The sequence below is a fragment of the Ahaetulla prasina genome, chromosome 8 (genome assembly GCF_028640845.1).
Source record: "Ahaetulla prasina isolate Xishuangbanna chromosome 8, ASM2864084v1, whole genome shotgun sequence".
Lineage (NCBI taxonomy): Eukaryota > Metazoa > Chordata > Lepidosauria > Squamata > Colubridae > Ahaetulla > Ahaetulla prasina.
The window spans coordinates 46047679-46065751 of NC_080546.1; the positions used below are offsets into that span (position 1 = coordinate 46047679).

At 35.1% G+C, this 18073-nt stretch overlaps 1 protein-coding gene across 4 annotated transcripts in view; it reads left to right on the top strand.

Annotated features, from left to right (window-relative positions):
• PRDM5 (PR/SET domain 5) overlaps positions 1 to 18073 on the top strand; it is a 90713-nt gene that overhangs the window by 68967 nt on the left and 3673 nt on the right. For 3 of the 4 annotated variants that reach the window (XM_058192908.1, XM_058192910.1, XM_058192911.1), the window contains 2 exons: positions 1688 to 1773; positions 7421 to 7525. In XM_058192908.1, the coding sequence (XP_058048891.1) occupies positions 1688 to 1773; positions 7421 to 7525 (191 nt within the window). Of the gene's footprint in view, positions 1 to 1687; positions 1774 to 7420; positions 7526 to 18073 lie in introns of those variants that run through there. The other variant, XR_009156291.1, reaches the window with a different exon arrangement.

Here is an 18073-nt window from a genome sequence, read left to right on the forward strand (position 1 = left end):
AATCTGATTTACTCATCTCACTCACCACCACATCCAAGTTATAATAGTTACTTTCAATTGCTTAACAATTATTTGGTTATTACACACATAAAGGGGGAAAAAATCAAAATTATAACCTGCCTAATTATTTCTACTAAAAATAATTAAAATAGAGGTTATAAGATGCTTTACCAGTTTACCTCCTGATGAATGAGCAAGATGTAGATAGCCAGCAGCATTCTCAAAATGAAAACAGCTGAGAAGATGTTAGGGTACGATTCTGGAAAAAAGTCTGACTTATGGGTTGAATTAATTATTACATTTTATAATATTAAGCAGAGCAATATATTTAGACCAGAAGGTTTAAGTTGGTTAAAATCAGAATTATTAAAATAGTACACCCTTTGGGGAAGATGAATATTGGGATTAATTATTTTTTTTATTGTTTTCAAGAACATTATCTTCAGATGCTGGCCTTCCCATAATATTTTCATCCACCAAATAAGTAGTTTAGCTATTGCAATCTGTGTCTCATTTGTTACATCTTTGACACAATAGTGCTAGCCTGAAATGGAATATCATCTTATTCACTGTTGCATGACTTTTTCAGTAGTTATGTTTCCTGCATATAATGTACATTTTCATTAAGTGGATCATTAACTTTAACTGTAACTTCGTTGCTTGTATCCTTACAATTTATATTGATATTGATTGTTTCCTGATTACTTAGTTGTACACCATAACTATCATTAAGTGTTGTACCTTATGATTCTTGACGAACATATCTTTTCTTTTATGTACACTGAGACCATATGCACCAAAGGCAAATTCCTTGTTTGTCCAATCATACTTGGTCAATAAAAAATTCCATTCTATTCTATTCTATTCTATTCTATTCTATTCTACTCTACTCTACTCTACTCTACTCTACTCTACTCTACTCTACTCTACTCTATTCGTAATGCACTGAAAGTTCACCAAAAACATGCATGCTTTTGGGTTTAGTTAAGATTTATGTATCCTTTTATATATTTTTATGGTGGTCCATATACCAGCCCAGCAAACACTGCATATTAAATAGCATGTATAAAAAACCCCTACAGATTGAGAACAATAAAAGACATTAAAACAATAAAGTTGTCACTAGAATAGAGAGTAGATTATTCAAAATTTGTTAAGACAGCATTGTTGTCCTTTTGATTTTGTTTTATTTTTCCAGGGAAGTAGCTGCATTGGTCTATTGCAGCAAACACAATTGTGGGCAACTGAATACATTTAGTGCTGCTTATGATTACATGGCTAGTTTCTTCAAAGCTTGGGATTCTTCAGCCTCTGGTCTCCCACAATACAAAAGCTGTCCCATGAAAATCATTTCAATATGGGGCAGTTATGCAATGCAAGGTGCATATGTAAATAGTGGCAGTCAGATGGATCTTTCCCATGCATTTGGCAATCCACTGTTAACAAGACCTTCTTTGTGAGAACAGTGGCTCAAAGAAAGATCTGTCTCTTGGAAAATGCACATGCTGTTTCTACTTTGATGTTCTTTTTCTTCAGGCAACATTAGTCCCAAGTAACAGCTTGAAAACATATAACAATAATGCTGTAGCTAAGCAATTTAGGGCTTCATCACTGCCTATTTGGGCAATCATCTGAAAAGTCCCATGTGTGCCATAAGATATTAACAGACTGATTTTACTGTTTTCAGGTGAACGCCCTTATCAGTGTCCCTATTGTGACAAAGCTTTCAGCAAGAATGATGGATTAAAAATGCACATCCGAACCCATACAAGAGTAAGTAGGAGCACTTAATGATGTTGCTATGATCCGCCATGTTAAAAAAAAAACTGGGGGAAAGAAAAAGAAAATGATGTGTCTAGGTCCAGGGGTCTGCAAACTTGGCTCTTTTAAGACTTTTGGACTTCAATTCCCAGAGTTCCTCAGCCAGCTTTGCTGGCTGAGGAACTCTGGGAGTTGAAGTCCACAAGTCTTAAAAAAGCCAAGTTTGCAGACCCCTTGTCTAGGCAGATTGAGAACTGAAACATTTAAACTGAGGATGAATTCATAAAACTGCTCTAGTTGAGTGAATGTGAGATCCTTGTTTTATGTAAATACGAAACTGTTGAGATATCAGCATGTATTTTTAAATTTCAGTTTTGTTATTTTGGATATAGAATAACTGTAATATTATACTGTTGTGCTTGAATTGTAAATGAAATGTACTAATTAGGGGTGTCATTTTGTTCATGTATACATATAATTCAGGGATGGTATTCACTTACCTTCGCTACCAGTTCACAAATGTGAGTGCGCACGCCTCTTCAACGCATGCGCAGAGCCTTCTGCACATATGCATAGGATCAAAAATGGGATGTGATGACATCTGGGCAGGTGGGTGGAGCATCCTGCCGCCGGTGCCACTGGATCGCGTGATCCGGATAGAGCCAGCTGAATTTCACCACTGGTATAATTTGGTCTTTCATCTAAACAAGTGATCTATTTTCCCCAATATTTTCACTGATTTATTGTTTCTATTTCCCAATCATTAGGAAAATGAAAGGATTTATTTTATTTATTTTTTACTTTGGCCAAGCAGGAACAAGCAGATAGTTTTTATGGATTTTTGGGAATAGAGACAGTTGTAATATCTTACTTTTGAGTTCTCTAGGTTTTGAGAGCTTAATACCTAGCACTAGCATGCATCATGTGCCTCTACAAGGCTTCCTCAGAGCAGCTGTTTAGAAGGGGAAGTTGTCTTGTGCAACTGTAGTCTGCAGCATATCTGAATGTGCTGATGGAGGTGATACTCTTGATTGGTGATGGGAGGTTTCTTTGGCATGTCAATCAGTTGATTCATGGGAGTCCTTTTCAAAAAGGAACAAGTTTTTTTTTAAAAAAAATCATAACTGTATAAATTCAAATCCTGATAGCAGTATAATTTGTTTATAAATCCATTGAACAGTTGTCATCCTTTCAAATCTACCCATTTTAAGTTTGAATATTATCTCTGACATTTCTGGCTTTTACACATTCTGCTTATGCTATATATATATGCTATATGCATCCCTGTTAATAGGAGATTCATTTTTCCTTGAAACAGTCTTTGCAAACAATAATGACTGGAAAACATCTGCTGAATTCAGTTACAAGAACTGCTGTAATAACTAATATTACCCAGATTAAATATAGGAACTGTTTAAATTGTTTAGGCCTTTTTCTGTCATGGTAAGAGTATTGAAAACTGATTTTTATCTGCTGTTACACCCTTTTAAATGAAGAAAGTTAAATGAAATAAACCATCAAGAAGTATCAACTTAGGCCATCAAATTCACCTCAATATGCAAACTGTAAATGAATAACAATTTGGCCTGGTATCCTACACAATATACGTATTCAAATGCTCATACAACCTGTGAGTTTTGTTTTTTAATGAATAAACTGTTGTGTTTACATCATGCTTTGCCTGCTGGACAGAAGAAATCAACATGATCAGACCACCCACCACCAGCGGACAAATGATATTAGATTAAATATGTCATCCAGAGTGCATTAGTTTAATAGCTAAATAGTAATTCATGGACAAGAAAGAGAACATTTTACAATATCTTCTGATTTAAAGATATATTATGGTCACTGTTTTTAGTAATGCTGTGGGATATATATTTTGAGGTCTAAGTACAGATTAAAAGTTCAGTTGGTTATAATATTTTTCCCCATCTATTAACATAATGCTCCAACACTGGAAATTTTTAAGAAAATGTTGGATAACCATCTGACTAAGGTGGTGTAGGGTTTCCTGCCTGGGCAGGGGGTTGGACCAGAAGGCCTCCAAGGTCCCTTCCAACTCTGTTGTTATATTATATTATATTATAATCATTAGACTTTCCAGTCCTCCCAGCTAAAAATAAAACTGTCACCAAGATTTTTTCTGAATCTTTTATTGCCACTAAATGTTAAAGTTCAAGGAAGAATTTAGGGATATCTTGAACATTTTGATAGCTCACTTTTTAACTGACAGTGGGAAAAACAGTGATCTCATAAATAGAATTTTCATATTGTAAAGAAAGTCATATGTGATAGAATTCTTCCCATGTGATGATAAATAGAAATAGAATGCAGCCCTTATAGCAAATCATATATTATTAATCTAGCTAAGTGTATATACTGACTGTTAACAGATTTTTATATTTCAAAAAATAAAATTATTTCAATCCTAATATTCTAGGGATGTGGTGGCTCAATGTCTAAGATGCTGAGCTTGTCGCTCGAAAGGTCGGCAGTTCAGCGGTTCGAATCCCTAATGCCGCGTAACGGGGTGAGCTCCCGTTACTTATCCCAGCTTCTGCCAACCTAGCAGTTCGAAAGCACGTAAAAAATGCAAATAGAAAAATAGGGACCACCTTTGGTGGGAAGGTAACAGCGTTTCGTGCACCTTTGGCATTTAGTCATGCCGGCCACATGACCACAGAGACGTCTTCCAACAGCGCTGGCTGTTCGGCTTTGAAACAGAGATGAGCACCGCCCCCTAGAGTCGGGAACAACTAGCACATATGTGCAAAGGGAAGCTTTACCTTTAATATTCTAGGGATTCTAGGGATTTAAACCTGGGACCTTTTTCCTGCAAAGTATGTTGTATTGAGGTTTATCCCCAGACTACCATAATGTGGTATGAGATCATAAAAAGCTGTATGTTGGGCAGCAGAGTAATTGTTTCAGTGCTAAGAGTACTCAAGTGGACCTTCCTAGCTGAAAGGTCTTAGCACTGATTGCAGATGCTAACCTGTTTCAATCCAATACTATCTAAACCGCCTAGCTATGCAAAGAACCTCACCACATAACTTGATGCATGCCTATTTCTCTGCCTTCTGCTTTCAATCCAACAGCATCAATATTCTATGAGGATTAGCAGTCAAGATCTAGATCAGGAAAAAAACACCCTAAAAATGCATAAATAGGAACAGTGGACAAATAGGAATGTTCCGATTCTAGAGCATAATTCTTCAAAGTCAGATCTGCCTGCTGCTTTATCCCGCTTTCCCTCTTCCTTCAGGAACAGTTCATTTGTCATAAGCATGTCAACTATATTTTCTCCATATAGGACACTTTTGATGTGGGATATTTACATGTAAACCCATGAAGATTTAAATTTGTAATGATTCCTTGAGAAGATTATATACAATGCAAAATAGAAATTGTAACTTTCTCAAAGTAAGAATAGAGAAATAAGTTTTACTTTCAGACTTGTCTTTTCTTAAACTATTCCACTGTAGAAAAACAAAAGCAGGGAAATAAAAATAAAGTGCTACTTCTATGATTAGTAGGGGATGCTGACAGGAAAATGAACATTTATACTATAAAAAGGATGTTATGTGTTCTCTGCTATAGTAAATATGCACAAAAGATAAATATAAGCTATAGGAACAGCGTGAGAATACAACTAATGCCACTTTGATGGGCAAGATACTGAAGAAATTAAAATAAATATAACAAAAATTAAAGTTATACAAGGGAGAAAATGATTTAATTATCAACAGTCATTTAGAAAATTAAGGAAAAAGATTTCACAGCCATTGAAGGGCTCCTGGCTTGTAAATTACAACTTGTTTATGGTATATATCTATCAAAATAGAGAAGTAATTTTCATTTTCCAAGAAAATAATAACATATATTGAATGCAAAGTCATAAAAATAGGTTAGATTATGGATAGTTGTCATTGTCAATATATTTATCAAATTTATACATTGTCCATCTTATTGTAGTGACCCTGGGAGTTTACAAATTAAAAAAATGACAATGTAAAAAAAAATTAAAAACGGAGTTAGAGCTAAGTTAAAACAAGAGAGAAGATCAGAGAGAAATTTAAAGATTAAGAAGTTAAAGAGGTGCGGGAAGTTTTCTCAAGCAATCAGCCATCCCTAGGATTGCATATCACTCTTAGAATAGAATAGAATAGAATTTTATTGGCCAAGTGTGATTGGACACACAAGGAATTTGTCTTGGTGCATATGCTCTCAGTGTACATAAAAGAAAAGATACGTTCTTAGATCCCCTTATCCCTAAACCTTGAGACTGCTAGGTGGGCAGGAGTAGGAAAGGAACACTCTTTGTGAAGGGCTCGGATGTCGAACTCCCGGGCTGTCATTTTTCCAGCTGACAAGCTCAGCGTCTTTAACTGCTGAGCCATCACGTCGATATTTACAAGAGTAAGTTACTTATAATGACTTTGCAGTCATTATTTTATTCAAGGACTTTCTCATACAAATGTTATTTCTTTTGACCTGGTAAATCATTATTGAGAATAAACCTAACACCATCTTTGAATGGTCTTAAGTTTATTAGCACAAGAACCCTAAATTAAATATTTGTGATGATTAGCAATTACATGGCTATGATTTCCTGTACAATATTTATATTTATTCATTTTCTGATATGAAACTATTTCGGTTTTATTTTCAACTTTCCACTGAACATCATGTGCACATAGTAAAATGGATTTTCAGAGTGTTTATAAAGAATGGTTTTCATAAAGTACAATGTAAAACAAATTAAGGGTGTGTTGTGAATTCCTGTTTTTCATATGCTGAGACATATACTTCTGTAAAAATTACGGGAGGCTGACATGGAATATTTTTTCAATTCTTAGAAACACACAAAAGAACTCACTGGCGTAAATATTTAAAAGTCAGGAGCCACAAGCTTCCTAATTAAGAGCCCTATTATGTTTATTCCTTTAAAAAAAAAATTTAAATACACAAAAGTGGATAAACATTTTACAGGAAGGCTGACTATGCAAAGGAGTTCCATTGGCAAAACTCATTGGAGATCTCAGGGGGTGATTTTAATGCTCTGTGTATTAATAGTTCTTTTTATTGTGTACTTGATGAATTTAAACCAGCATTAGATATCATGGAGTGAGTTTTCTCCATGATATTTCAATTATTATTTGCATAAGGCTATCTGCAGCCAGAAAGACTTTCCACAATTCCTTTTCACTGTGCAAGCATTGATATTTGCCTTTTTAATATGTATTTGAGGAAGGTATTTGTGATTCTTAGTCTTATGGCTAAGAAGATTAAAATTGGCTTTGATCAAAATGTCTCTGTAATATGTTGCAAATCAAGCTTCCTAAGATGTCATGTTATTTAGTTGTTTGTAGCCGGGGTTATGAAAAACAGACATAGATCCTTCCCCTCAAAAACACCGCTTCGAAAAGGCTGGGAAAAATAATACCTCTATATTAAAGCGGAAGGTACCAGCCCACAATATTCCCACCCACTTTCAGTTCATCTTTCAAGAATTATTTTAACTAGCTTTGTTCTGACATATGTCTCTTGGAGCTGAGATATAAAGATGCATGATCCTGTGTGAAATTCTGCTCTGTTAACAGCTTGTGTTCTGCATTGGCTCACTTCCACTCCATCTCTCGTTCCTGTGTTACAGGAAAAGCCTTACCAGTGCTCTGAGTGCAACAAGGCTTTCAGTCAGAAACGCGGCCTGGACGAACACATGAGGACACACACAGGAGAGAAGCCATTCCAATGTGATGTGGGTTAAGTTTCTTTTTGGTATACTTATGTTTAACTTACAAATGAATCCCAAAGAGATTTCCCTTCAAATTGGGGTCCTAAACATACTGACTTCTTAGTTGTAAAGCATTAGGATTTTCTTCTGCTAAATATTTCACTGCAACTGTAGCATTTGATATTGTTCCATAAACTGATTTTTTATAGTCCTTTTTGATCAGCTGATTCAGCATTAAGAAGTTAATTATATTAGCTCAAGGTTTGTTTGTTTTTCTTTATGCTGTGGACAGTCTGCTACATATAGTATACTTATTTTATGGCAATCTTCCCTAAAATATTGTTTACACCATAGTAAATGGAATTTGGATAGTTTAGTTTATTTGAAACAGATCTCCCTTTGTACTGAATATAAGTTGCAGCATAAGAGTTGGGTGAATCTATTTATTTTATTTTATTTATTTATTTATTTATTTATTTATTTATTTATTTATTTATTTATTTATTTATTTATTTATTTATTTGTCGTAACAATATATACAAGCATTGCATAAAGGATTATATAATATATAAACATATATATGAGGAGAAACAAGGTACTATAAACATATATATATATATATAGGGGAAGAAACAATAGGACAGGAACGGTAGGCACGTTTGTGCTCTTATGCACGCCTCTTAGAGTCCTCTTAGGAAAGTGGTGAGGTCAACCGTGGATAGATTTTGAGTAAAGCTTTTGGGGTTATGAGAAGAAACCACAGAGTCAGGTAATGCATTCCAAGCATATATAATTCTGTTACAAAAATCGTGTTTTCTGCAATCTAAACTGGAGCGGTTGACATTGAGTTTAAATCTGTTGGTAGCTCTTGTGATATTGTTATTGAAACTAAAGAAGTCATTGACAGGAAGAACATTACAATGGATGATTTTATGAGCTAAACCCAGGTCCTGCCGAAGGCGTCGAAGTTCCAAGTTTTCTAGACCCAGGATATGAAGTCTGGTGGAATAAGGTATTTTATTGGTTTCGGAGGAGTGGAGAACTCTTCTCGTAAAATACCTTTGGACACGCTCAACTGTGTTGATGTCAGATATATGGTACGGGTTCCAGACAGGAGAGCAGTAATCAAGAATTGGCCTAGCAAATGTTTTATATGCTCTGGTCAGTAGCGTGGTGTTTTTTGAAAAGAAGCTACGTAGAATTAATTAACAACTCTTAGAGCCTTTTTTGCTATATAGCTGCAGTGGGCTTTGGCACTTAAATCGTTAGATGTAAAAACTCCAAGGTCTTTGACAGGGTGGGGGTCATCTGCGAGGCAATGTCCATCAAGCATGTACTTTGTGATTGGGTTCTTTCTTCCAATATGCAAGACTGAGCATTTACTGGTTGAGATTTGTAGTTGCCAAATTTTAGACCAAGCAGTTAGATGATCAAGGTCCTTTTGAATTGTGGATGTATTGTCAGTGGTGTTGAAAAGTTTGACATCATCAGCAAAGAGAACACAGTTACTTGAGATATGATCGCAAAGATCATTTATGTATATTATAAAGAGAGTTGGACCAAGAACGCTACCTTGAGGAACACCACTCTTGACAGGAACAGGATTTGATAGAGCATTACCAATTTTAACTATTTGTTGTCTGTTTGACAGAAAAGCAGATATCCAGTTGTGTAAGGGTCCTGAAATGCCATAGGATTTTAATTTTAGGAGAAGTTTATCATGTACTACTGAGTCAAAAGTTTTGCAGAAGTCTATGTATATTGCATCTATTGATTTACCTAGATCAAGATTTGAAGTCCATAGGTTTTTACAGTGGAGAAGTTGTAAATTGCATGATAATTTTTTCCTGAAGCCAAATTGTTTATTTGAGAGAAGGTTGTGTATTTCTAAGTGCAAGGTAATGGATTGGTTGATGATGGATTCCATTACTTTGCAGGCGACGCAACATAGGGAGATTGGTCTATAATTATCAACTAAGCTGGGGTCGCCTTTTTTGAAAACTGGAATGACTGTGGCTAGTGACCAGAGATTGGGAAGGGAACTGGTTGTGAAAGTTTTATTAAAGATTATACTTAGGGGTTCTGCTAAATTACTAGAGAGTTTTTTTAAGAAGTAAGCACAAAGTCCATCAGGTCCAATGGATAGAGATGGTTTCAAGTTACAAAGAGCTTTACCAACATTTTCTTCTGTAAAATCTATATTTGTTAAGTCGTCATACGCATTGCTTGTACGATTTGGGAATGTGGGATATGTGCCATCACTGTTGACAAAAACTGAGCCAAAGAATTTGTTAAAGAGGTTTGCTTTAGTTACTTCGTTATTTTATTTTATTTTTTTTATTCAAAAAGTTTTACAAAAAAATTTTCCCCCCCTTTCCCCCCAACCCCTCTCCCTTCACAAACCCCCTCCCCCCCTGGCTTCCCGGAACAAACACAAGGTATAGTTAAAAATAAAACAACCATATGCTAAAAAAAAATTTTTCCCCAAAACTATTATACCAATTCTCCCTCTCTAGCTCTGACTTCCTCCTTACATAACCAAAATCCTTCAAAAAATTAACAATAAACAGTAATAAAATATATAGATCAGTAGAACAAATTAATCCTAAAATATTTAAAACCAGCTAAAGCATAAAAATCCAATCCAATTCAGAGAATATCTCCCTTATAACTTCTATAACCATATAATTTTCCCCCCAAGTCTTTCTTACATAAGATCTTTCGAGAATATTCTATTTAAAATTCAATACAACAGATTATAGAATTTCAATACAGGGAAATTACAATATCTGTTCAACTTTAGTCCTTCCTCGTCAAAATCCAGTATAAATCCAAATATCTAGTCTTTTATGATGGTTATAAAACATATAATCAACCCATTTCTTCCAAATCTTCCTTACGTATTGTCTTTCAGAAAGGCTAAAATCTTTTCTGTTAATATTTCAAAATAATTCTTTCAAAAATGATACTTTTGTCTCTTGCCATTTTTGATGCATTAGTCTCTGTCTTTCCTTCATTACTCCTTTTGAAAAGTCAGTCACAATATTTCCTAATAGTTCCTTATGTCCAAGAATCCACGAGTTACTGCCGTATATTCCCTCAATCCGAAAAGAGAACTCTTGGAAAGCATTAACCCTGTGAATTTTTCCATTTCGGGAGACAGCCTCCTGTAGCACAACTTCAGGCTTTTCATCCAAACTTTTTAAAAAAGGCTTTTTTACATCCATTCCATACTCCAAGTCCTGATTACCTTGGTTAATTTCCTCCAAACTCTCATCCAAAACGCCTCCATTTTTTTCCAATTCGTATTGTTGAATAATTAAATACATTCTTTCTGTATAATCCTGTATAAAGTCACGAATCCATTCTTCTGAAAAAACCTTCATGGCAAAGTTCTTGCTGAAAATCCCCTTATGAAATACTTAAACAAACTAAAATAATCCAACAATCCACAGTCCAGTACAATAAGATATAATCTCCATTCAGTTTCACTTTTTCAACAAGTAAACGCCATTTTATTTCATTGTGTTGATTGTAGATGAGAGAAAAAAAAATTATTATTTTTTTAAAAGAAAAAATAGAAGTCAGATTTAATACTTGCAATTTAAATGACTGATCTCCTGTGTTTTATTCCGTCTGCTTATAAATATCCATAACAATCAATTGAAGCAGAAGTGGTCGCTCTCTTCTCTGTCTGCTTAAAGCAGAAACACACTGGGGCTGGAGCTTTGCAGAAGGAATTCCAGGGAACTTTCCCTTTCGAGTTCCCCAAACGGGGCCTCTAGAGAGAGCTCTACCCTTCCCTCTTCTGCTCTTTCCCTTCTCCTTACCGGGGAAGGTACTTTCAGCCGTTGATTTCACCGGCTTTTACAGAATCCCAGCGCGGGCGCCCTTAGGGCATCCTTCGGAGAGAGTGGAGCCACCAGAAGCCAGTTACTTCGTTATTGTATTCATTGCCGTTAGAATCTTTTAGTGGTGGCATGGATCTAGAGTCTTTAAGCTTGTTGTTGACAAAATTATAGAAGGCACGACTGGAATTAGTGCGCAGAAGATCCTCTTCTTGCTTGGTGTGGTAATTTGTGCATTCGGTTTTTATTTGGTTGCATATAGTTCTGTAGCGATTTTTAAAATTAGCTACATAGCCCTTTTTGTTTCTTTTCCAGAGGGATTTTTTTTTAGATTGAAGCTTTTTTATTGATATGGGTAGTTTGCTTTTCCTGATCTTGGTGGTAGTTTGGGGTACGTATAGTTTGATGACTCTGTTGATTTCGAGTAAGAAAACTCTATAGTGGTCTTCAGCAGTTATACAGGATGAGAACAGATTTAGCCAGTCCAGAGATGAAAGATCATTGTTTATAAGGTCATAATTGGCTTTTTTGAAGTTGTAGATGGGAATGCTATTGATATGATGATTTAAGTGACGACGTACCGTATATACTCGAGTATAAGCCGAGTTTTTCAGCACATTTTTTGTGCTGAAAAGCGCCCCCTCGGCTTATACTCGAGTCTACGTCTCGATGTACTTCGGGAACCCCGCACAGGAGACGCCAAAGAGGCGGCGAGATCGTCCGGCGGGATTTGCCCAAGGCTGAGCAGTTCGCCGCGCGGACCCGAGCCAAGCCGGTCCCAGTCCAGCCGAACGGTGAAAGCGGAGCGGCGCTCGGCATGTCGGGGAAACCCTCCCTCCCTCAGCCGAGAAGGCTGGCGGCTCCCCCGCCCCGCCGTGCGGACCCGAGCCAAGCCGGTCCCAGTCCAGCCGAACTATCTTCTCTTGCTTTTTCATGCTCGGGCAACCCTGGGCTTTCCCAGCACAATTGCAGAGTAGACGTTTTGCAATTTTCGTTCAAATAAATATTCATGTTATTTTACTTGGCTCTATCTTTATTTTTTACATTGACCAGTAGCTGCCTCATTTCCCACCCTAGGCTTATACTCGAGTCAATAGTTTTTCCCAGTTTTTTGTGGTAAAATTAGGTACCTCGGCTTATATTCGGGTCGGCTTATACTCGAGTATATACGGTATATTAAGACGGAAGTCAATCATGCAATGATCACTGTTGGAAAACTATCTGAACAGATAGTTATTATTTTGTAATATATATGAAATATATAGTAATATTCTTGTGTTTGTCCATTCAGAACATTTATTGGTTCTTGTTGGCCTTTCTCCCAGGTAAGTGTGTACAGGGCTGGACTTGTATAACTTATTTGAAACAACTTGAACAGTAGTTTTATCAGAGATTTTGAAAACTTGAATAGAAACTCTTTCATTCTCAAACAAGGATTCATATTAGTACCATATCTATTTAGATTGTAGGTGTGGGTGTACTCTGTTTTATTATCTTGAAGCATTTTTAATTGATAATCTTTTGTAGCAAAAAAATATAACAGTATTCTTTGATGTTTTATAGGTATTATGATGGACCACTTTATTAGTATAATTGCTAGGTGATAGATAGATAGATAGATAGATAGATAGATAGATAGATAGATAGATAGATAGATAGATAGATAGATAGATAGATAGATAGAAAGAATATATGATAGATTTAGTTATTTAAAAAACAAAATGAGTGCAAGCTAGCCCCACTTTAATTAGAGCACCAATATATTTGTATGCATTTTAAATAGTGCATACAAATAAATCAATTTATAAATAAATAAATTATATAATAATAAATAAATAAATAAATAAATAAATAAATAAATAAATAAATAAATAAATAAATAAATAAATAAATAGAAAATAAATTGTTTTTCAACATTTTCTTACGAATGGTATACATATAAAGGGGAAGACTTTCTTTCTGCATCCATCAGTTCTTACTTTCTGAGGAAACCATTCTTCCTTTCGCAAAAGCACTATTCAGAGCATGAGGGAGTCCTAAGGAATTAAATGTACATGAAGGTATATATATTTTATACCATTAATTTGGCTCATTACACTGTCTGCTTTTTTATGTTAGAATAGAGCTGAAAATTGGGTCTTTATCATCTGTTAAAATTCTGCACACGAGTTAAAGAAAGTCACTACAAAGCACTGTAGCTCACATGCTTTTACTAATATTATTATTCATTATAAATAAAGTTCCATGAAATATTGTATCAAAGAAAATATTTTGAACCTCTGTTCCCACATGTTTAAGGGGGTCAAGAAGAGGAAGTTAAGCATCTTAGAGAAACTTCAAGGAGGTATTGGGCTCAGTTGGGTACTTTGAGAATACTAGCTTTAAATTAAAGAGGCTAATCCCATAGAGAGTTGAATTAATCTCATTCAGAGAGTGGGTGACTGTGGGGTTTACAAGCCTTTATCCAAATAAGAGGCATGTGCAGAGTCTCCTGCTTTTATCACAACAATGTAACAATGCAAGCTCTACTATGTTTACATTATATCTATATAGGATATCACAGTGCACACATGAAGTAGTGGAATTTACACAGCTCCAACTCTGGGTTCATCATTCTCTTTCCCAATTTTCCCCACCTCCACGCACGCAGATGCTTCTGACCAAATCTGTGCAAATTGCCTATCAGAAGGGTTTCCTTAAGGTAATGACCAAGAATCAATATATTTTAGAACTCATCTTTCAAATATGAATAATAATTCAAAGAGCAACCAGTCATAATTCGTGCCTTCCACACTTCAATTCTGATTAAGGTTGCCACCCAGCAGAGAAACTACAATTAAAATATGATCAACTGCACTGTGACTTTATTTAATGACAATAAAATACGAGCACATAAAATATAATATGCATTTGGTTTGTTCTTTGAAATGAGCTGGTTTATAAACCTTCATTTTCAGATTATTTGTAAAACCTATGTCATTTTCCCTAAGTAATTTTTGTAAAGGTCAGTGTCCATAATTACATGTATGAGGTCTGTAAACATGCCAGGGATATATATTTGGGAAAATGTTTGGGAGATTGCATCATGTATTGGTTTTTTTTAATCTTGTTTTCTTCTGGTTGAGCAGGAAATGACTGTCAAGCTGTGTCCATGAAAAAGCCTTGTAAAAAGGCCTTTTCTAGAAAGCAGAATTTTAGAAAATATTTGAACATACTGTGTTTCTCGTTTTTTCCTTACTTTGAATAATCTAAGGATAATGTTATTCTATTATTTCTTACATCAAATTATGATCACTAAATTACTCAATCTTTTAGGCCCATGATGTGCTTGATATTTTGTGGAAGTCATAATAATAGTGACAAAGTAAATATTGTGTCACACACAAACCCAAAGTGAAGAAAACTAGGGTTTTTTTAAAAGGGGGGGGGGACATATGCTTGTTATGCATATACAAGTTACAAGTGAGTCAGATTACAAATATCTTAGCTTTTTAAAAATATATAATGTTGTTGAACATTTTTAAAAGAAGAGTAAAAGTTAATACAAACAAAAATAACATAGAAAGAAAAACAAAAAGTAGAATAAAATAGGAAAGAAATAGGAAAGAAATAAGATATAAAGAAGTCTATTCTTTGTTATAATATAGTAGAATATTACAATATCAGTAGCAATATAGAAAGATACTGGAAGTGGATGACCATTTTATTGACACTGGCAAAGGCATCATTTCATATTGTCCAGAAAAAGGCAACAGTAAGCCTCACTTGCATTTTATTAAGAAAACCACATGAATAGACAACACAAGAAGCCTGATGATATGGTGCTGAATTATGAGTCCTTCATATCAGCTGACACTCAACATGCTACTCAGGAATAGCTGAAGAATTTCTGAACTACTAATGACATGACTAGATTAGGGACATCTATTTTCTGGTTGTGGCCTTGCATGAAAAAAAAAATACAAAGGTGCAAAGACAGAATTATAGTGGATACATGGTACATAGAAAGCATCCTTTATTTTTTGCTAATCCAATGTTTGCTTCATTGCTAAACAGTCTTTCATTGACCAAAACAATATATCCATACATATACACCACCCGATAGAGTACACAGATAGCAAATTAACTATATTATTGGTAGACTTATGTGGAAGACTTCAGGCATAACAATAAAAACATGGCCAAAGGCTATGTCAGCCCTGCAAAATAGACCAAATCAGGAAAGATCACAGGAAGATCAGAACTATATTTTAGTGAAAGGCCATAGTAGCAGAATCTTGCAAGCTTATCCATGGTTCTCTTCCCCACCTCTTATATCCCATGGAATCAGGGGAAACCAATCCATTTCTCATATTTTTTTCACTATATTTAATATATTTTCAGCATCTGTTTTTTCCCCCTACTGGCTTCAGGATGTCTTCTCTGAGGTTTTCTCTGACCTTTCTCTATGGTTTCATGCAGACTGGCTGTGGAACAGATCAGAGACTGTTCATGTTCAGGTTTCAAGTTAAGCTAAAGCAGAAATAGAAAGCAAACCATTTTTTTGCAATATGATCTTGAGAACATATGTAGTATTTTTAATGAGTATATCAGGAATCACTTCTGGAGAGATCCCTGGTATTATTGGTGTTTGGTGGTTTTCTTCCAGATATTTCATTACCAAACGAGGTAACATGATCAGAGCTAGAAGGGAGTAGGATTTGCTCTTATTTTTATATACCAGTGGCTTGCCCTGTCAGTGTGACTGGGAATGTTCTTGGTGGCTCCTTGATTAGGTTTTTTAATTGTTAGTTGGTTTGTCTTTGTTGGTACTTCCTTGATTGGGATATTGTTTGCTTCTTGATTGTAGGTATAGTGTTAATCACGACTTACATGGGTGTTGATCGCTGGTGAGGAGGTGTTTTAGCCTTTTTGTTTCCTTTTTAACACTTTCATCATCTTTGTTTCATGGTATGTAGATGTTGTTTACCTCTATGTGTCTGTTAATGTCTGCTTTGTCTCAATGCCAAGAATTCCTCCAGTAATTCTTTGGCATTTTTGAACTTGGCTTAATTTGGATGCTCACAGGTTCCAGTTGAAACTGTGGTGGATTTTGTCCATGTGTTGAAAAATTAAGGAGTTAATTAATTAACAGAGCACCAAGGACCTCACAGTTCAATGCTGAGCTACAAATATTCTCTTCTATCAGTATCATTTTCTGATTCAGTTCTGAGTCTCATTGGAACCAGGGGGGGGGGGAAAGAACTGTGAAATGAAATTAAAGTTGTTTAGAATGAATATGAAAAAATACTACTAAACAGCAAGAAAAAGAAGAAGCAAACTGGATGCCAGCTCAAACTGTGGAAATAATAAAGAAGAAAAGAAAAGACCAAATGACAAAGATCTCAGGAATATAACAAAGCATTTCAGAGAGCTGTTAGAGCAAGAAGCAGTATCATCAAAACTATTGGCCTATAATACATTGTTTCATCCAACGTAAGGTTAAAAACATGAGTTTTAATAGTATATACATTTTACAGGCTCTTTATGGGTTCTGGCTGCTTTTGTGCTGCTTTTTTGTTTTGTCTTAACCTTGACAAAGTTTATTTATTTGCAAGCTTTTGAAATGTTACAATCATAATATATTAAGAAGAATTTATCATTCAGTAAGGAATAGGTGCCTCTGCAAAGAGTTAATTCTTTGTGTTTTGAAAAGATAATGCATTATTGTTAAACTGTCATCACCGTGTGATTGAAAGTCATTAAAGACCGCTTACTAGTAGCAGAATTTGCCATAGCCCATCTGTTGAATGGCACTCTTAAAAATGATTTCCAGTAAAATAAATGAGGCATCTTTGATGTTCATACATACATATATATGCAAATATGATTGTCTATAGTATGTATTTTGTATATTTATTTGTAGGAGTTGTAGTTTCATGATTTTAATAAAAGGGAAATTTAAGAATTTCCATTTAGGTGTTTAATCAGTATGGCCTAATGGTTGACATGGTACATTCAACTATATTGAGAGTATCAACAGTGGGAAGATGACATATTCTTAATACTTGACAATTAATATATGCCCTATTCTTGAATCTATACATAATTGAAGGCGATATATATTGGTCTGTCATCCATCATTGAATTAATTTTTTTAAGCATTAGATTCTCTCATGCCACATAGCATATCTCTACATCAAGGGATCTCCAACCTTTTTGGTTTTGAGCAGATACTTCGACATCTTCCCATGTGATGTTTAGAGTCTTTTAAGTCTTCTATGAATGTTCTTCATCATGTATTTCAAGGGCATCCTCCTGGTCCTTTGGCATCTGGGGATTCTATCTCATTGCCATCTTGGGGATTTGATTGTTCTCCATGCAGAGATTATGATGTGTGAGTTGGAGTCTTCTGCATGTGACAATGTTATGTAATCTGGAGGAGAAACTCTTGGAGAACTTCTTCATTAGCAATTTGATCAAAATATCAAAATCCAACGTCTGTTGGAAGACGTCAAGTCTTTTGGAAGGCTAATGCCTTCTAAGTCTCACTGGTATAAATGGCTATTGAGATTACTATAGACGCAAATGGAAGTTTAAGTTTCAGTGGTATAGGTGATGCGGATAAGATATTATTCACGGCTATCAATCTTTCCCTGTAAAATTATAACTGCTATAGCAGACTTCTTCAAAGTTTTTGGCTTTGTGGACCGGTGGGGTTAACTAGATTAATTTAGAATATGTT